General features: G+C 26.0%; 1 protein-coding gene across 10 annotated transcripts in view; it reads right to left on the bottom strand.

Annotated features, from left to right (window-relative positions):
* Positions 1 to 201: 201 nt before the first annotated feature.
* The window catches only part of LOC105844737 (uncharacterized), a 132,431-nt gene continuing 110,065 nt past the window's right edge, over positions 202 to 22,567 (bottom strand). For 5 of the 10 annotated variants that reach the window (XM_065804199.1, XM_065804202.1, XM_065804200.1 and 2 more), the window contains 6 exons: positions 16,663 to 16,858; positions 8,536 to 9,162; positions 1,591 to 1,869; positions 924 to 1,193; positions 614 to 760; positions 202 to 524 (listed from right to left, as the gene is read on the bottom strand). In XM_065804199.1, coding sequence (XP_065660271.1) covers positions 331 to 524; positions 614 to 760; positions 924 to 1,193; positions 1,591 to 1,869; positions 8,536 to 9,162; positions 16,663 to 16,858 — 1,713 coding nt within the window. In that variant the 3' untranslated portion in view covers positions 202 to 330. Of the gene's footprint in view, positions 525 to 613; positions 761 to 923; positions 1,194 to 1,590; positions 1,870 to 2,887; positions 2,979 to 8,535; positions 9,163 to 16,662; positions 16,859 to 22,567 lie in introns of all 10 variants that reach the window. The other 5 variants (XR_010640310.1, XR_010640313.1, XR_010640309.1 and 2 more) reach the window with 3 other exon arrangements.

Raw genomic sequence — 22,567 nt, 5'->3', positions numbered from 1 at the left:
CCAAACTCTTATCAAATTACACTAATTTCGACTTTGATTTATTTTAATTCGAGTTAATATAAACAACTTCCGTAAAGACAAATAAATTTAACTGCGTAGTAGAAATTGATCTACTATGATCAATTCTTAAAATAGCCAATAAAAAATCAATCCGCCATTTAAAGAAAAAGAAGATTTAACTTTAAAATAAAAAATATTACGGAAACAAAACGCTATTTTTATTAAGGAAAAAACAGTCGTATACATTTATTTTAAAAAAGACATCGTCACTTCTTCGTCACAATCGTCACAAAAAAACAGTCGTATACATTTACTTTAAAAAAGACATCGTCACTTCATCGTCACAAATTCGTGCATACTTTTTTTTAAATATAGAAGATTTACACAAATAATAAACTTATTAAGTGATTCGTTTGCGCCAATTTCATGTTCATTCGAATTGAATAAATATTTTTTTTGAGGAAATTTCGCATAAATCGAATTTTCCGATTCGAGTGTATAAAAAACTTCATTTTCCACTGAGTCTAAACAATAACTTATTATTTAATAGAAAACAATTAATTTAATTATTTCTTCTATAGTCATTAGTTCATTTAAAAAAAAAAACAATTACCTTCGTTGAAATCAGAGGTTTTCGATAAAATTCCGTTTGAATATGATACTCTTTTATAAGTATCGCTTTCGTGTTTTATATCGGAGATCTTTTCATTTTGATATGAAAACGCATTCTCCTCTTTAATCCATCTGTATCCAAGCAAATCTATCATAAAATCGTCATAAAAAATTTCATTAAAATGACTGAAACTAAGAAGACAAAAAAAGTCAAATTTAAAAACTTATTAATATCTCAATGCGACGTTTTTTTTCACAAAATACTTATTGCTTTAAAAGAAATGAACAAAATAAAAACAAAAAAAATACACCTTTAAGTTGCTCCAGTAAAAACTCAATTATTTCATAATCATTAGTCTGGTTGTCAGGCCTTGTACGGACGTTTCGAAACGCATCATTTAATATGGATACAAACATGTTCATAATGATCCAAATAACGATAATATTAAAACCATAAAAAAAAATTGGTCCAAGAAAACCGTTTGCATTTTTATATTGAATAAAACTGAATCTTCCCAACAACAATGAAACAATAGAAGTTATTGTATTAAAGAAGGTCTTATAATCATCCATAAATGCCCCTATAAACATTTGTTTCAAATAAACTATTTTAAACTACAAAATACAAAATTGATGGAAGCAACTAGGAATAAGGGTATGGGTTTGAGTTTAGTTAAAAATAAATAAGAGTAACAAAAAAACAAACAAAAAATTTGAAAATTCATTTTAAACAGCAAAAAAATCAAATAAATTAAAAAGTAGTGTAAATATTATAAAGGACTTCCACAGAAGAAAGTTTTTTGACCAAAAACTACTTATCCCCCTTCAAAATAAAATACAGTGCAGTATCAGGCCCGTACCGTGAAAAATTTAAAGGGGGTAAGAGCATGAATAATACTAATATTATGTTATATAAAAATCAACAACTTTATATAAAATTTATGTTTTTTATATAAAACAAAATTATTTTAATTTTACCAAATATAATGGCAGAGGAAAACACAAAAGAACACAGGATAATAAAAAAGACAATTCCAAACATAGTTAAAGGGTACCATGCAACTTTTAGGGTATATGACACCAATGAAACACGGCGATTGAACTGCAAAAGCTTGATGAATTTTAATGTCACAAAAAAAATAACGAGTGAAATAAGATTAACATACACAAGATCCCAGTAGGATGCAAACTGAAAATTGATAAATGCTTGTGGTTTTTTGTCTAGCAGCCGTTGTAATAACATCTTGACCAGATAACCTTAAACAATATTATTACATATAAAAAATTTCAATTCAGAAATCTACTAACAACCTTAATATATAATAACATTAGCAGTAGTAATGTTGCTAATGCTAATAGTGTTAGTGTTCCTATATATTTTAAACTACTCTGTGAAGCAAATTTCCTATATGTGTTAAACTACTCTGTGAAACAAATTTCCTAGATATTTTAAAATACTCTGTGAATCAAATTTCCTTGGTATGTTAAACTTTTCTGTAACCCAACTTGTTTATGTTTTTTAAAACTATTAAATCCTGTGGTTAATAGCTATATTGATAATCCTTTAGATAAAAATTTATATAACTTATAATCGGCCTGATTTAAAAGTATCAAACAATACGAATTTTCATTATACTATATAACTTTTATTTTATTTAAAATTTTCATTAGATTTTGGTACAAGCAATAAACAGCGTATAATCAATGAATTCAAATAACAACCTTATAAACGATGATATAAAACTTACATTAGAAAAAGTTAAGCAACAGCTTTGGGATCTTCCATAAATTACACAACGCTAAATTTCACTAATAAACAAAACAAAAGAGCTCAAAAGTTTTCCTTAGCAGAACCTTGAGTTAAATAAAAAATCAGAACAGCGCATAAAGTTTAAAAATGCCGCCTAAGAGAGCTTAAGATCTCCTACTGTTATTAAAATAATTTAGCGTTGCATAATTTATGTACGATCCCTTTATTTATTTGCAAACACTAAATGCAAAATCAAACATTTATAATGATGTTTTGTATGTTATCTAATTTAATGCTGATGTTGATAGAGCAGCATTGATATTTTTGTATATATAAAGATTTTCGGACCTTCCTACCAAATTTGTCATCATTTACTTTCAACATTCTTATTCTTGTTTTATCAATTTCTTTCTCAACAAATAACAAAGCTGTTAGAGAAACATACAATAACATATATTAAGTGACACCATTCACTTCACAATCAAGTGAACTTTATCAATTTTATAATGAAGTGACCCCAATTACCTATCCACTATCCACTTTATGATAAAGTGACCCCATCCACTTCATGATCTTGTAACTTGTGATGATCTTGTAATCTTGTGACCCCATCCATCTTAATATATATAATTAAAGTTCATAAAACTAACAAACATTATTTAATGAAAATTATTATATTAACAATTAACACAAAACTCATTATCGAATGGAAAATCTAATTCACTCCTAACAAGGCTATGAGCAACCCCTATTAAGTTAAGCGTTGCTTGAAAAGAAAGAATAGAGTTAAAAAGCAACAAGATGATAGACAGAAGGCTTGAAAAGTTGTATGAGTCAGGAAAACATGTAGAGATGACAGAAAGTCAAAGGATTGAAGTCCTGGGAAAAAAACTAGACAAATAAAAGTTTTTAGAGCATAAAAGGATACAGTAAAAGAATGCAACTTTGCTGAATGACAAGTCTAGTGGGATTAGTTTAAGTGGATAGAACTAGAGATGATAACTCCTTTGAGCAACAACAATGATAGTATTTGTAGAAAAGCGAAAGAGATGCAACCTTACGATAATAAGGAAAAAGTAGATCCAACTACGTTTACAATGCATTTTTAGACTTCCAGAAGAGATACAGCATCATTAGAAGAACCAGACCAATTATGACAACAATATTCCATACGAGGATAAATAAGAGATTTGTAGAGGGAATGGAATTTGGAGTAAGATAATAACAAGCATGATAAAGAGAACGAACCTTAACAGATAACAACTTCGCAATCAATTGCATATATGGTTTCCATTAGAGTTCCGTAGTAAATTATAATCCAAGGAGACACAAAGTAGAAAATTCATTTGCCATTTGTTAATATAGGAATGTCAACAATATTGCAATAGTTGCTCGCAATAAATAACTGAGTTTTGTTTGGAGCTAAAATTCACAAACCACTGTAAGCCACTGTAAGTTTAAAAAGTGAGATCAGACCCAACAATGGTTGCCTATTCTAAGCGGTCGAAAATAAAAGACTTTTTGTCACAAAAGGAGAATTAAGTTGACTTTAGACAGCAAATACTTTAGTTGTAAAATTGTTAGGAAGATTAATGTAGATAAGAAATACAGAACCAAGAACCTTGAAGTGACTGTAAATAAAGAAGAGCATTGGTCTTCAAGGTAGGCTTTAATTCTGAAGTTAGGAAGAAATTACTTAGTAATCTCAATATTTTCCCAGACCATTTGAAGCAAGGTTATGGAGAAGATGAGCAATTAAAAATTTGTTGTTCCAAAACACAAAACTCTTATATGTTGTCAGAAAGTTTTTTCCATATTTTGCTGACAAAAAGTAAAAATTAAAATGCAAGACCGGAATTTTTTTTTTATTATTTGATAGACTGCCTGACCCAACCAAACCTCAGTTGATGTAGCAGCACTCTCTTGCGAGTCAGGCTAAAAGATAGTAAATGTAGCAGCACTCTGTTGCGAGTCAGGTTATTTGTCAGTCAATGTAGCAGCACTTTGTTGCGAGTCAGGCTATAAGATAGTTGATGTAGCAACACTCCGCGCATGATTTACAGTCAAAAAAATAATAATAAAAACATTTTATTAAAAAAATAAAAACAAAAACATTTTAATAAAAAAAATAAAAATAAAAACATTGTTTATATTGTTAAAAACATTCTGGTCAATTAAATTTGCGTTTTTGCGGTTTTTTTAAAAAACGATTAATTTGTAATTAAATTAATGGTTTTAACTAACTGACAACACGCAAATGTTGGACGAAAGTCAATAGTAATTAAAAGTGACGTATGTGTTGGCGTAAGAATCATTTTTTTCCTTTCGTACTTCCCAAATGCAACAACCAACAGAACTATATATATATATATATATATATATGAGGAGCAAACATGCAAATAGTGTTTTGTCACAAAAATAAAAATAAAAAATAGCTTTGCTTTTATAAACTTCATAACATAACGCAGAGATTTTCCTTCATAGCATGTTTTCTTTAATATATCTAAATAAAATAAAATCAAGGTAAAATGTAAATTCTGCTTTGACCCAAACTAATTTAATTCAAAAAAATATTTGACCATCTACCCAATCAAAACAATTTCACGGCGGCCATTTTTTTCTGACAAATCACTTTTTAAATGAAATGCATTCAAATTTTAAGGTTATGTCGTAGTTTTTGTCAGTTGTAGCAGATTGTAGTGGTATTTGATAATATTATCATTATGGTGATTTTGTAATATTTAATTGAAAAAATAATTAGATATGTTGGACCATGAGAAAGATACAGTACTTATGGGTGATACAAATGTGGGAATCAGGATAAGTAACAAGTTGAAAAAGAGCTGAAGATAAAAAAAAAAAAGATATTGGGCTACCCCAGGCTCAAACATCTATGAAAACCTTGCAACCACAATTCATCAAACAACTGTTTTTCATGTTATAAAATAACACCATCATCTGTTAAGAACATAAGGGATAATTTTTATAAAGAGGCAAATAAACAGAGACAAGATAACATGATTGCCAGTGCGTTAGAAGTTTCAAGTGCCCAAAAACAAAAGAAAGGAGGTTCACACAATTTCTAAGTAAAATATTTTCTAAAATCTGACCAGTTACCATGCTTGCATGTTTGTAAAAAACCATTCCTAAGTGTAATGAAAATAGGTCATACAAGATTGCAAAATATTAACAAAAAAACAAGTGTTGGACATCCTGTAGAAGAAAAACAAGGTGGAGACAGATCAAGCCATAAGTCTATTGAAAAGAAAGCTTCTGTGGAGCATTCATAAGTCAATTGCAGGGTACGGAAAGCCATTATAATAGGAATAAATCAGGGAGAATTTATTTGCGATGTGATCTTAATATCAAAAAATTAAGCACTCTATACAATGAAACCTGTAAAAACAATAAGATCCATTTTGCAATGTTCAGAAAAATTTTTGTGAAAGAATTTATTTATTAAATATAGGTTTTAAGCCTCCAACTTCTGATGTGTGCAGTTACTGAACTTTGTTGAACATACAAATAAAAAATTCTTTAAATGGGTCCAGTGAATAATTATATCACATTAAAAAAAAAAGAGCTAATGCTCTTTTAAAAAATTTTATACACTTTTAAAAGCAGGCGTACCAACTGCTTTAAGTTTTTGTTTTGATATGCAGCAAATCCAGCCCTTGCCAAAAGCTTTTGTTCAAGAGGCATTTTATTGAAGACAAATAAATTTTTATAACTTATGTATTACTGATCTTAGCTTACTAAGCTATTATTCTATACCCGAACGGTATAGAATAAAAGCAGGCAAATTCAGTCAGGAGGTATTATCAGCCCTACTGCATTTTTTACAGAATACCGATTTTCAATCAAAGAAGTTACTACGCATTTTTTGTGACAGATATATTTCTCAAAACAAAAATAATATTGTGTTGAAAACAGCAATACATTTTCTTCAGATTCAACCCAATAATTCTGCAAGTATAAATGAGATTTTTTTTTTGTGACAGTTTTATTTTCCTGTTTGTGGTCATAGTTTTTTATTGGCAGAACTTTTAGTAGCGTGGAAAAAAAGCTAAGAAAATGTGAAATTATTTTATCCAAAGATGAGTATTATGAAATTTACTTAGAAGTAGGTAAAGTGAGAAAATGTGGGATTGACTGGGATTTAAAAGACACAAAACCACTGCAGAAATAATATACAGATCTACCCATGATAAGTGATGTAAAAAAAATCTATATTATCAAGAAAAAGAAAGATAACCAAAACTCGATCAAAGTTACAGCAATGCAAAATTTTCTTTAAATCAGATGCTGAAAAGTTTCTTTCACTAACTAAACAAAATGTTAATAACAGATAATAAGCTTAACACTAGAGAAGGTGCCTTTAGGCCATTTTATCACTACAAAGAAAAAAAAATGTCAAAAAACACTTGAGCATCATGTTTGGGAATGAATGACAAGACTTGGAAGATAGACATTTTGATTTTTATAAACACATTTTTGGCCTATTAACATCACCTTAACAAAAACTAAAAGAAGAACTGTGTGATTGCCTAGAACAGGAAATATCTGTTAGAATATGAAACTTTTTAAAAAAGGAAAAAATAAAATATTTTTTGAAATGCTTCACGATTTTCAATTTTAATATTAATTTTCATTCATATCAATATTTGTACATGAAACTTACAATCAAAAAATGTTTTGTCCTACAGATTCATGCAAAATGAGTTTTGTCCAATTTTTTCATGAAAATATTAGTTTTACATTATAGAATATCTGATAAATGCTACCATTTACTATAGCAATTATATATACTATAACAATAAGTTTATTCAAAAAGAATTACTAATACTAATTAGTAAGGTACAAGCTAGTAATAAGTTTTTTCTATTTTACCACATATTTGATCCGTTGGATAAAACACTATTTTCATGTTTGCTCCATATATATATATATATATATATATATATATATATATATATATATATATATATATATATATATATATATATATATATACCAGAGCATGTTACAAGGCAAGATTTTTTGCAGATGCAATATATATTCCAAGCCTTTAAATGACCTAAAACATTCATATCACCATCACTAAACAAGAAAAATTTAAAATAAAGCAACTCATTACTTTTATTGCTAACTGTTATGTGTCTTGGTTTCTGAAAAGCTTGATGGTATAAAAACCTCAGCAAATCGTCATATAGTGACGATTTGCTGAAGCTTTTATACCATCAAAGATAGTGCAAATCAACGCAACTAGCATTGGCTACTATATTTGGATATTATTATCTATTGTTGACATTACAAAAAACATGAATACTCTTTATACTAAAATGAACCCAAAATCAGTTAAAATAAAAAATATATAAAGGTTTCAGAGCTTTTAAGTTTAATAAAGCTAAATATACTTAAAATTCAATGCACCTAAAAATGAAATTCATATCAAAATTCGTATCTACCACTTCTATTAATCCCAGAAACCTAAAACTATTACAAAACTATATAATATAATAATACAGAAACCTAAAACTAATACAAAACTATATAATATAATAATACAGAAACCTAAAACTAATACAAAATTATATAATATAATAATACAGCCTATACCTAAAACTAATACAAAACTATATAACATACTATATACAATTCAACAAAAAAAAGCAAAAAAAAAAACTTTTATTTTTATTTATTTTAATTTTTTATTAAAAATTAAAATAAATTGTCTTTGAAACTTTTTTGAAACATAAAGTTTGAAGAAATAAAATGTATGAAAAGTTTAATAGATAGATTAAAAAATATGAAAAGTTTTGTAGAGTTCAAAACTAACATTTGGTTTCTAATTAAAAAATTTAAAAAATCATTAACTTTTTGCTAATTTTATTATGAAGATAATAAATTTATTGATTTATATTATTGAAGGTTTTTAAGTATTTGAAGGTTCTGTAGTTGAGAAGGATTTTGAAAAAGGAGCAAATCAAAAAGATAACAATTAAAAGATTAAAATGATTCTGCATCCATAAAAGTCTAACATTATAAGTAAAAAATTATAACAAAATTTGAAAACTTTTTTTAAATTTAATAAAAGATAATAATAGTAAATTTTAGAAACATTTTGAAGGTTGAAAAACAAAACAGCATTTAATAATGGAAAAAAAAATTACCTTTAAAAAAAAAAAACCCAACTGCAATTATTGAAAATAGTATCATTGAACTTTCAACTAAGCTCCAAAACTCCAGAAAATACTTACAGCCAGATCGATACAAAAGACGAAAATGTCGAATGGTTAATACTAAAACCATCAAAATAAACAGAAAATGCCAGACATATATATTTGTTCCTGAAGAAAACAACTGAAATGTAAGTATAGAAGAAGTAGGCACAACTCCACCAGAGGCAGGAAATTCCAAGGCCATAGTAACCATGGTAAAATAATTAGTAGCAGCATTAAACAAAGCAAACTCTATTATTACAGCTCGTGTTTGTCTATCAATCCATTTTGAATTCTTTAACTGTTCCAGTATAGCCTTGTTTTTCCATTTAGGAAAGATTTCTAAGACATAGCCTCCGCCGTAATATATATCTAAACCTGCTGCATATGGATACCCATCAAGCTCTTGCCAAGTTTGATACCTCCATGGCATTGTGGAAGGAATAATAGGAGAGTTATATTGTTTTGGAATTTTCCAATTTAAATCGAAATCTCTTGTTTCTTCAAGAGATGATGTATATGATGACAAACAATCAATTTTGATAAAATTAGACATCAAGTATGCTTTCCTACAAGAATCTAAAAAACAATTTTAAAATGTTAAACGTAGTTAATGAAAAATTTAATAATGAAATAAAAAACTACAAATTTATTTTTAAAAATGTAATTAAAAAAGTTTACACAGTAGTACATATCTACAATATTTACATAGTGGTACATATGCACAATCAATGCCAAATTTTTTTAGTAAAAAATTTATTTATGGGTTTTCAAAGTATTTTACTAAAAATTAAACTTATATTTAATATAAAATTTTTTATATTTAACATGAGTTTTATATTAAACCTAAGTTTATTTAATTCTTCTTTTCTCAAAAATTTCACATTTATATTGATGTCATAATCATAGTTCAATAATTCTAAAAATTTATTTTTATATGATTTTTAAATAAAATATAAATTGCATGTATAAAGGGTTGACCTAACTCTGTATATACATAAAATCTAATATGTATTCATTAATGATGCAATATGCTAATCTAGCACTTTTTAGATAAAATACATATATATAATATATTTATAAAAATAGTTCGAAATCAATTATGAAGAATTATGAAGATGCCATCATTTACACTGACTCAAGGAGCAAGTTAGAATGAATCTAAGATGTATAAGGACACTGGAGAAACAACCAATCAAACTGGATCAGAAAGAAAGTGAAAAACCACAAATAAGATACATAGACACACTGTTCAAGCCCTCAAAAGAAAATTGCTGCATCTCTACTGATAAGATAAAAGTAAATATTGGTATATAGGATACAATACAGGATAGATTTTAGTGTAAATGTCTTTTTCAAAACATTTAAGCTTATAAAGTTTTCTAAGATACCCTTGTAAAGATATTTCTCTTTTATAGTTGGATCCTCTTTTAAGTCTTTAAACTTAGTCTTATTACTTATAATATTATGTAATGAATTTATATAATCAACTTTATTAAGAACAATTTCCTTTGTCTGGTCGTGTAATAACAATGTTCTCATTATTTATCTTATTATAATCTTATTAATATTATTATTAATCTTATTTATATTATCTCTTTTGAGATTTTGGATAACGCCCCAACCAAACACAAATTAAAGATAAAAGAAGCCCTCCACATTTAATGGTAAAGTCCCTCACTTAATAAACAAACTTTACATTATGCTATAAACTTATCTATTTAATTTTACTGTCACTTTATTTATTATTATTTTTTTTGACAGTTGGTTATTTTGATTGCTTATTTACCAAGTTATTTTGTAATAAATATATTGGTTTATTATGAATAATTTTTTGTCCGTTAATATTTCTCTCTAAAGACTTCTATTTTTTAATATTTATTTCAGAGTTTTTTATTATTGTAAAATAAACTTTTGAAAATGTAAATAAATTTTACGAAACATGTCAAGAACAAAAAACATCGTATTATTTTTAAAAATAATTACTTATTTTATGCTATTGCGACCCTCAATATAAAATGACTAAAATATGACTAATTAATGGGGCAAAACTATAATTAAAAAAAAAATTTGGTATATAAATTTTTTGATTAACTCAATAATTGTTATGTTGAATTTTAAGAAAATTGATTATTTGGTTCAAAAAGTCAGAAAAAGAAACACAGAAAATGAGTATTTGTGAATTTGTGAAGTATTTTTACAAAAATCAGGTATTTTTGAGAAGGGCATTTTTACAAAAAATTATTTGTCTAAAATATTTTCATATTTTAGACAAAGAATGTTACGGTAAAGTGTGTTGCTTTTTTTCCTGTTTTTATCAAACTTCAAAAGTAAGGGGAGTTCATTTTTCTGGGGAATTTTAGAGGGAATCTGGATCTGAAATAAAAAAATTAAAAATGTCTCGTTAGGGGGGAATTCTTAGTTTTCAACAAGAAAATGACGAAAATATGAATAATTAAAGAGAAAAAATTATAAATTAAAAAAAAAATTTCAATTATTTGAACTTTATAATGTCGAACTTTATAAAAATTTCATATTTTGTAAAAAAGTCAAAAAAATAAACAAATAATGGGGGCTTTTGTGAAGGTAGCTTTTAGAAAAATTAGTTGATTTTTTTACATTTTAGACAGTGAATGTTATTGTATAGTAGGGTGCGCTTTTTTTTCTAAAACCAATAAGCTAAATAATAAGCCAAACACTTTTGTTATAACAAACTTAGTAAATGATATACTAATACATTTTATAATATTTAGTATATAATACTGATATCTTTATTAAAATTTACATATAATAAGCAATTAATAGTTTATAAATTTTATTTAAAATTTGTCCGACTAAGTTATATCTAGCATTGTTTATGCTCATAAAACTCCTATTGATTTCTTGTGCTCTTATATATGCTCCTCGCTTCTCATGGGAATATGTTTTTGCACAAGGAATTCAATTGGAATAAAATATGCCGAGGTCTCTCTATGAAAACATGCAAACAAAAACTTTGGAAAAGTAATTTTAGGTGAACCACTTATTGTTTTGCCAGACAATACTTAATAATCTTTCAGCTGATTAGACTAAAAGCACAAATAGTACTCAGTACACTATTTAATGTACTCAGTACACTATTTAACTATATTAATCATTATTATTGTTATTACTAATTGAGTGTTTTCATATTTTTTTGTCTTTTTATATAATTTATTATAGCTTAATCATTACTTTTTTATAACTAATTTAATTTACGCTTGCTTCATTTATTAATACTGCTGTTGAATTTTTTTTTTTTTTTTTTAATCTTATTTAGGTGTCATTCCAATGACTAGTTTTTAACTATATGAGTGACACCTAATTTTGTAAAATTATAAAAATTTGTGATTTTCAATTTTTGGTTAAATAAATGGATATAATAGGCTTACGAATACAGAATTGTAACAGCAATAAGATCTGGAGTGTTACCTGAAAAGTTAATAAACCTTGAAATAGGTCCTGTTTCTCAATCCAGATGGCTCACTACAGTCAACCGTCTTTGTAGACTGTGGGTTTCAATTCATTATCTAACAGAAAAAAACCTTAAAAATCTATGTTTAATTATTGAATTTATGATTGGTGTGTATTTTTCATGCTGATTTCAAATAAAAATAAAACATTCCTGGTTAGATGGACCTTGGCATATTTTATTCCAATTGAAACAACTAAAATACCAAATAAAAAAAAAAGGTTGTTGCAATAAAATGAAAACCGTAAAGAAATATGCATGGTTTGCATTTAGCGAATGCATTACTTAAACTCTTTTGTGTTCCAAAGATGAAGAAGAATGAAAGTTAAGAGTGCAAAAAGTGCTAGAGATTAGAAAGAAAAGATAATATGCTGTTTGCTATAACAAAAGTGTTTGACTTATTATTAGTTTTAGAAAAGACAACGCCCCATACGATACGATAACATTCACTGTCTAAAATATGAAAAAATCGACTAATATTGAATGATTTATTGATACAATTTTATTAAATTCTAATATACATACATTATTCAAAAAAAAAATTAGCTGCAGATATAATTATTTAAACCAACTTTAAAGCTCCAAAAATATACCTATTTAATGTTATCAAAAATACTAGTGTCTCTATTTTTGTTTTATTTCTATAAATACTTGGTCAAAAATATTTTTTCTTTATACAATTGTACTTGCTACCTAAATTGTTAAAAATAGTTCAAATATTCATTTTTATTTTATTTTTATAAAATATTCCATATATTTAACTAGATGAAAATACTTTAAAAAAATGGATATTTTAGTAAATTTAAAATCCATGTAAAATGCAAAGTCTGCTATTAAAACGTTATATTTATAGTATATTTTGAACATCTATTATCGCCTAATAATTTCTAAAAAAATCAGCTGCAGAGAATTAAAATATTAATTGCAAACTATACCGTATTGAAACTGTACTTGTGTTGTTTTTAAACCACATTTTTAATCATATCTTTGTTATTCTGTATAATACATATACTTTTTATACTACAGTTTTTAATTTAATGTATTGACTTAAATATCTTTAGATTAATTATTAAATTGAAAATTAGAATTAAACAAAATATTGATTAAAAAAGAAAAAAGAAACAGATATTATCACCTACAATTTTTAACTAAAATATTAAGGTTTGGCTTGATATGAAAAATTTTTATGTGGGAAAGGGGAGTGGTCGTTGCCCTTGACCCCCTCCCTTGCTGCAGCCCATATATATATATATATATATATATATATATATATATATATATATATATATATATATATATATATATATATATATATATATATATATATATATATATATATATATATATATATACATATATATATATATATATATATATATATATATATATATATATATATATATATATATATATATATATGTATGTATGTATAAATGCAATATATCATGAAACCACAAGTAAAAAAATAAAAAATTTTTCTGAAATTCTTGACTGCATTAAATGAACAACAAAACCTCAAAATCAAAAACTGTTTTCAGATTTGGATTCAGCATTATCGATTTAGTATAAAAACATCAAAATTTTAATTTTGGCCAAAAACCAAGTTTTTCAGACCAACAATAATAATAAAATATATTTTATGTGCAACAAGACATATTTTATTATTATTATTTATTTTTTCAGATTCAGATTCCCCATAAAATGGGGAATCTGAATCTGAAAAAACAAATAATAATATGCTTCAAGACCAAGACCAATACATCAAAAAATCAACCCAAGATCAAGACCAAAACTTTGAAAGTTTTTACAAGACCGGGATCATGACTTAAGTTCTAAGAAGTTCAACAAAACAAAACTCATGCTCACACATGTAAGGGGTAAACAGGTTCTATCTGTTGACCAGATATAACCAGATCACAGCCCTTTTTTATTTATTACGCTGGTGTAGATATATTTATAATGCATTGTTTCCAGTTTAGAATGTTGAATGCTGGATCTTCTTTACTTACTGTAAGAGTTTTGCTTGTATCTTTGTTTTTATGACTAGACAACTCATTCTACTACCTCTTAATGAGAGTACAGCTCTAGAACTCAGTTTTATGGTTCTGAAGTCAACTGGTAGTCAGGTTTTCGGAACTCTGGCATAACTCTCAGAGAGACCGATTCTGTCAAAAGCTGTTTTTATGACTAGACAACTCATTCTATTATCTCTTAAAGAAGGCACAGCTATAAAACTCAGTTTTATGGTTCTAAGGCCGGCTGGTAGTCAGGTTTCTCTAACTCTATTGTAGCTCTCAGAAAGACCGATTCAATCAACAGCTGTAAAATATTAGAGTACTAACAGTGCCATGTTGCGCATGGATGGTGTCCTTGTTTGTACTTATGGTGTGCATTGTTGAGGTTACATTTGGAGCCCTTGTTACGGCTTAGGGTTTATTAATAGAAATGAGGCATTGAACTATTAGATAGTGTACTGATTACTATCTGTGCTTTGAGTAAAGTTCTTTAGTCAATTTAAAAAATGACTAAAGTATCAAAAACTATAAAACATAAAAAACCATTGTCATAACCAAGTTTTCTAAAGCTATTAATCACTAATGCCTTTAAAGTTAATTTTCTTCTGTTGAGTCTTATCTCTTGTAAAGTTCACCAGACCTACATGCTCTTTGTGAGATGAATTTTAGTTCAGCTGTCTCATCTTGTGATGAGACAGCTGAACTCAAATTAAATAGTGCTGATGGCTATCTTACGATAATTTGTCAAGACTCCAATAGTCACATGCTTGGCCTAGGGATTTACATTCATAAGAATTCACTCATTTTTTGGGAAACTAGGTTTGAATCCACAGACTTTTCTTTTATGTGCTTTCATTTAGCTTCACTTCACTCTACCACCTTTCACTATGTTATATATCGCTCTCCTTTATCTCAGAGTGTACTCTTTTTGATGTTATTTCTGATCAAATTAACCAAGGCCTCTCTTTATCCTTCAGGTAATATCATTGTTATTGGTGAATTTATTGATAATCAAACTAATGGCTTGGCTCTAGTGTCAGTGACTCTGCAGGTGTTAAGGCCCACAACTTTTGCCTTTCGCAATTTCTAACACGTCAACTTTCAAATTTGCTTTCCTAACAATCTGAATCATTTACCTTCTCTACTCGATTTATGTCTTGTTTCTAATCCTAGTCAGTACTCATTTTCTACACATTCTTGTTTCTGATCCTAGTCAGTGCTCAGTTTCTTCACATTCACCTTTAGGTGTTATAAGTGTAAAAAAAAATTTTTATACATAGCTGAAAATTATATGAAAGGCCTTCTGAGTTTATAAAAAAATTGTATTGACCTTATTGTATTGTACATTTATATTGATTTTACAAAACTGAAACTAAATTAAAGAAATGAAAATTTTAACGAATAATAAAAAAAAAAGAAAAAACAAACAGAAATTTGTTATTTTTGAAATTTTTTTTTAGTTTAAATTTCGGCTTTGGTTTTTATTGCGCCATTTTCTTTTTTTAGCATTTTTGCGCTAAAAATCAAAACTTCTAATAAGCCGTGGACAAGTTATCAAAACATAGTTTTATGTGCGTGGTCATTTAAGATGTGCGATCGTACGCCTCTTACAAGAAGGCCTGATATATATATATATATATATATATATATATATATATATATATATATATATATATATATATATATATATATATATATATATATATATACTTTGTGTATTGTTATTACGAATTGTAAGTAAAATTTTAGGATATGATTTTTTCTAAAAAATATTGCCTTTTCCCATAAGACTTTGCAAACAACTTGATTTTCTTATTGAAACAGGTTTAAAGCATTATTTTGGTAGATCTGTGTTGTAAATTTTATATTTTATTTATTTTTATTAATTTTTATAACTATTATTATTTTAATTACTATACATTTTTATTTTTATTTATTACAGATTTACAATTTGTATACATTTTTATTTAGGTTTATAATTAATTAAATACTTTTTTAAATACTTTAGATTATTAAAATAAAACCCCATTTTTAGATTTAGATTGGTAAAAAAAAAATGTTTCTTGAATTAAAAAAAAAACGTTTCTCGAATTAACCTTAATGAGGAACCAAATGTTAAACTAATGAAGTAAATTGTAGAGATTTAATTATTTTAAAGATATTGAATTTGATTTTTTTAAAATATATTACTTCACAAAAGTCATTTTGCATAGCATTTTTTTATCGCTTTTAAAATTCATAACATGAATTGTAAGGTATATTATTTAACAAATATTAAACAAATGTTGTATTTTCAAATGTTTTTAATTTATAGTTTATAATAAGTATGTTTACATGTTCATAGTTCATATGCTTATAGTGTTTCCATTTTACATACAATAGAATATAAATAAATACATATCAAGATACATACTGTGGACATACCATTTATTGGAAAAAAAAATTGAAACTCATGGGATCGTTATGAGCGACTGGGTGAAAAACTAACTGGCAGCTAGTTTTTTGATTTTAATACATTGATTTGATTCTTAAAAAAAGAATCAAACCATTAAAATAAAAAACTCAAATTTTTACCTGGCTGAATACGAACTTGACGAATTCTTATTCCATTAACAATCTTTGAAGTGAGATCATTTAAAAACAATTTTCCAGGGAAATTTTGTTTACTTGTATTTGAATAGAAAGCACTCAAGTTATACCATGGGTCAGGATAAACTTGTGGAAAGAAAAGTTCTTCCATCCACGGCCAAAACTTTTTTGAAGATTGAATCTATAAAGCATACTATTATATTATATGTAAATTAAAACCTATTTTATACAAAATGCAAACTGTATAAAAGCTCAATTCCATAACAAAGTACATTGATAATAATAAATAACAGAATGTAAACAAAAATTGCTGGGAATAGTGTGCTTTTAGCTATGCCAACCTCCAAACCTATTAATTCATTTTATAAAGGCAAAAAAACAAATAAAAAAAAAAGACTTGGCAAAGTTTTTTTTAAAGCATTAGTGAATTTTTTTATTTAAAAGAAAAAAAAAATACACTAATGTTTTTGCATTAGTCATTTTTTTAAATTTCATTAAAAGTAAATACAAATTTAGTTGAAATTTACAATATGACAGCATGACGAAACTTCAACAAGAATGACATTTTATATGCATTATTTTTTTTCTATAAATGTTTATAATTATTATTTATATTTTTTATGTCTTATTATTTGTATCGATTAATTAACCTGAAAAGCTTTATAAGTTTATAAGTTGAAAGAACAAAAAAAAAATAAGTTTCAACAAAGCTGAAACTTATCATTACGATTATCATTACATATAATTTTTTGTTGTTATACTTGCACTATTTCTATAATTTTACTTGCACTATTTTTTTACTAATACTTGCACTATTTCTTAAACTATTTTTATTTTATGTTATACTTAAGTTATGCTATGTTTTACAATTTATTTTATGTTATACTATACTTTATTTTATGTTATTCCTGCATCATTTCCATTTTATTTGTTTTGATATTAAATATATTTACATGCTTTTTAAAATTTTTTGACAGCAATAAACTTGTTATAAGATAAAACAACATTTTCTACTATTCAATAACTAATACCTTGGAAAAGTGTATGAAACAAACTGCATTTTAAAAATTTTTAAAGTTTGAAATAAATTCTAAAACTTTCATAAAAGTTGTTATTTACTCATACCAGATTCAGCTAGAAAAGATCTGAGCTTAACTTATTTTTTATATACAGTAAAAAAAATGCAAATAATAGATGCAATAGTATTTAATAATTTGTAAACAGTCATAAAAATTTGATTCATATAAACAAACTACAACTTTAAAAATATCAATTTGTTTTAATAATCTTCATGAAGGGAGTCAAAATATTTAAGTAAGGAAAAGCCATGAAACAAATGAACTTATGCTTGCTGTTGTTTGCAAAAAAATTTTTTCAAAACAATTTCAAACAATAATATAGTGAAACCAAAGCAGAGCAAAACAAAAGCAAACTATCAAAAAACTATTATTAAAGTCATTTTAATTCCAACACAATCATGTGCATCAAAATTTTTATGGAAATGTCGAAAAGAGTCAACACGAATACTAGCCTCTCATACTCATTTAATCTCAGCAAAGCCTTATATATGTAGAGTGTTAAGTTTACATTAACTCATTGTTTATCATTGGGTTTATTACATCAACTCAAATCAACTCATTAAACTCAGTGCTCACTAATAAAAACGGAAAAAATAAATTTAACTTTGTCGACTTCATACTCGGTCAAATTTTTTGCATACTTGCATATTGTTTGTGTTTAAATCCCAATTGATACTAAAAACTCCCTGGGGGGACATTTCAAATGTTCTAAAGTGAGACAACCAGATGCAACATCAGAAATCTTGCATCTGAATGTCAGCCATACATCGTCTGGCATCATATGGTATATCTAAAAACTTAATATGAAAACTTTATCTTTACCATACACTTAGCCTGTGTTTTGCACTCCACTTATGAAATTGTCAACTAAAATGCGCAGCAATTGTATGTAACAAACGTCAACCAGCAAAACTTTTTGAAGGAATCAAGACTAATCAAAAGAGTTAGCTAATGAAAACTTTTAAAGTTAAAATCAACATGGCAAAAGAAATGTGATTATTGTAATAAAGTAATAAAATATAGTTGTTTAAAGAGATCCCAAAGTGCTGAGACAAGTTGTGTTCATATTAAAGAGAATGATAAAAAAAATGTTTAACATAATTTTTTGAAGTAAAACAAAATAATAAAGGCATACCAAGAAAAAAAAACTTTGTTGTTTTACTTGAAGCTCACTGTCTCCATGTTAGCCAGTCTCTCAAAGTCTTTAAAATATATGTCCCAATCTACAGACTTTATAACTTATTCCAGCGTGTTTAACTCCATAAAGTTATAGTAAATGACGTCATTGTAGAATTTTTTTTTTGAATCAATATTCTTTGTTTTTGTTTTACGTTTTTTAAAATAAGCATTTATTATCAATCGTTTAAAACTTTATAGGAAGCTAAACAAAAGAATGTTTTTTTATAGAGCGCAAGAACCAAATAAAATCAAGATTTTTATGTTAAAATATAACAAATATAACAAATATAATAAATATTCCCTTAAAAAAAAAAAATATTCAAAAAAGAGGTATTCAAAATCTTTTTTCTTATAATGTAAACAATGTTAAATTTTTTTCTAGTTTATCTACGCAGTTTATCACTATGATATTTATCACTATGACATTTATCACTATGACATTTTTGTTCTCCTATCGAAATGATATTTTACAAATTCTTAAACTTTTAATTAATAAAGAATTTTGGTAAACAACATCATTTATAAGAGATATATGCAAAATTCTTTAATTTTTAGTTAAAAAATATTTATAGATTTTACACTTGACAAATTTACAGACAGCTTTTTATTAATTAAAGCAATAAATAATGTTTTATAGCAATAATTCAAGACAAATGGCAATTAAAATTATCAATGTGTTAAAGCGCGCGTTAAAAAACATGATATTTAATATTTCCCAATTTAAGTTGTATTTGGCAAGTATTTTACATTAAAACCTGTCTCTTAAAATTACAATTCAAAAAACTACCAAAATTTAAAGTTTTTCATTAAATGATTTCAATTTTCAAATTTACTTGATAATGCTACACTTTTTTGCAATCTTGACCAGAATTGTTCAATTTAAAAAATAAAATAAAATAAGCAACACATGTTTTACGGAATAAATTTCATTAAATATATTCTTGCATGATTAAATAAAGATTTCAAGAACATTTGTACTCCATGAAAAGTTTAGCAAATAAATGCTGTTAATTAAACTTTTATAAGGTTAACTTTTATAAGGCTTTCGCTACCACCCATTTTAACAAAAATCTTTTTGCTGCAACTGCACCTTTTTTGAATAAAATTTGGATGGCATAACATTGACAACTAATTAAAATTTGAATAGCTAATCTCTTTAAAAACATAACAAACTATATATAATAGAAAGCGAAACAAAAAAACTTTTTAATTAAATAAGTTTTTAACACGCATCATTAAACAATAAGAAATGCAAAGCACTTAAAACCATTGCTTTATAAATAGTAATTTAAACATCAAGTCCAAAACAAAACTCATTTAATGTATAAAAAGAATGTTTTTCTTCAAAAGAACTTTTTAATTACTTAGCTTAATACTTATACACTTCTACAAGTTAAATGTTAGAGTGTTAGCGCTACTTTATTTTGGAACTAAATTTGAAGTTTTTTTTAATCAAGGATTACTCAAGATTTTTTGACTTTGTAAAGTGATTTTTTATAATAACACAATATGGCTCTTATTTGTTCTTGATTATGTAGAGAATTAATTTAACCTTAAGAACAAACAAATTATAAGACTCTAGAGTGAAAATTTATGTACAAATCAAGATTAATTGTGAAGCATACTCTAAAGCAGCTTGCAGTCAAAATTTAAAAAAAATCAAAAGCCGCTGTCAGCAGCTTGCAGTAATGTTATATAATACAAAATAATTTTTTTAACAGAATCTTAATAACGATAATAATCATTTAATAACAATAAATATATAGCAAAAATAACTTATAGCAAAAGAATTTTCAGATTTCTTATCGAAAATCTACAATGCCGTCATTTACTAAAACTCTTTGGAGTTAAACACGCTGGAATGAAAAAAAGTCTGTAGATTGGGACATATATTTTAAAGACTTTGAGAAACTGGCTAACATGGAGATGGTGAGCTGCGAGTAAAACAACAGATATATATGTATATATATATATATATATATATATATATATATATATATATATATATATATATATATATAACCTGGCGATATTTTGAGTTGTCCGTTATCATAAAAAAAAGTATCATTTATGTATCAAAAAATAAAGAGTTACATCTATAATAAAGGTTTTTATTTAACTTGAACTAGCGTTTTAAACATATTCGTATTTTTATTGCGCACTCGCTCTTATAAAGAGAGAAAGAAAAGTTTTTTTGTTATTAAATTTTGAATGAACGATGATGGAAAGATAAACTAGCTATCAATCAAAAGGTATCACTATATTTTAATTATTTTTAATAATATAACAACGAATGTTTACATTTATAGAACTTATGACAAAACTTTATTTGTATATTAAAATTTTTATTATATTATTTAAACAAAACATTTTCAACAAACATTTAAATGAAATTAAATAAAAAAAGTTTATTATTTAATTAAAAATGTTTGATAAATAGAAGTTTTAACATAAGAAATTTTTATAATTTAATTTCTTAAAAACGATTGCTAATTATTAGCATGTATGACTTCAAAACTTTCATTCGTTCTTTATAAAAAGCGAAAACTGGCGTTGTAATTTAAACAGAATGACCTAAGTTAATAGAAAAGAAGGAAAATAAACTTTAACAATCAGACTTTAAAAATGTTGCTTTTTTGTTACATTAGATTAAAAAGTAATTACCAAAAGCTATTTTGTTGATAAAAAGTCTTTCGAAAATAGTCGATAAATTTCAAAAAAAGTTGAAAATTTTAATAAAAAGTCTTTTGAAAACAAAAGAACAAACTTACCTTTACCGACAAAAAAATTAATTTAAATAATGAGTAACTTAAATTCAAGTAATAAGTTATATGATGAATTTGATAAAGAAGACTACATGTAAACTTTTTGTTTTAAATATATTTTGATATAATTATATATTTATAATATTTCACTGATCTATAGCGGTCAGCATCATCAGGTGTAATAAAAAATGTTACAAAAATTGTTACAAAATTACATAAATCCAATTGTCAAAAAAGAAGGTATTATAGGCGTAAAATAAAAATAAATATGTTTTAATTTTTTTTTTTTTTAACATCTTTACTTCCAACAAGGCAGCAAGCAACCATTATAAAAGTTGGAAGTTACTGGAAGGGAAAAGATGAAGATTGTAGAGCAAGATAACGATTGACAAACAACTTAAAAAACCGCAAATTATATAAATCAGGAAAGCAAGATGAAGGTAACAAATTTCAAAGAACTGATGTTCGAGGAAAAAAACTAGAGGAACAAGATTTTTTGGAGCATTTAGGAACAGTGACAGTAAAAGGATGAGACTTAATTGAATGACGAGTAACACAAGAATGAATTTTAGTAGATGGCACAGGAGACGCAAGCTCTTTAGGGCAGTGTCCATTATAGTATTTGTAGAAAAGAGAAAGAGAAGCAACATTACAATGATGTGATAATGGTTGGAGGTAGGCTGCAAGAGCAGGTCCAACTATGTTTACAATATGTTTTTGCACCTTGTCTAAAAGAGAAAGGGCATCATTAGAAGATCTGCCCCAGATGTGGCAACAGTATTTCATACAAGGCCAGATTTGAGAATATATTCTTATTTTTCATCTGTAAGGAGTTCTTTTTTGATGGTTTGATTAATTTAATTATGT

Source organism: Hydra vulgaris, chromosome 08 (genome assembly GCF_038396675.1).
Source record: "Hydra vulgaris chromosome 08, alternate assembly HydraT2T_AEP".
NCBI lineage: Eukaryota > Metazoa > Cnidaria > Hydrozoa > Anthoathecata > Hydridae > Hydra > Hydra vulgaris.
Note: the sequence above shows the minus strand (reverse complement) of the source record. Positions and strands in the feature narration are given on the sequence as shown.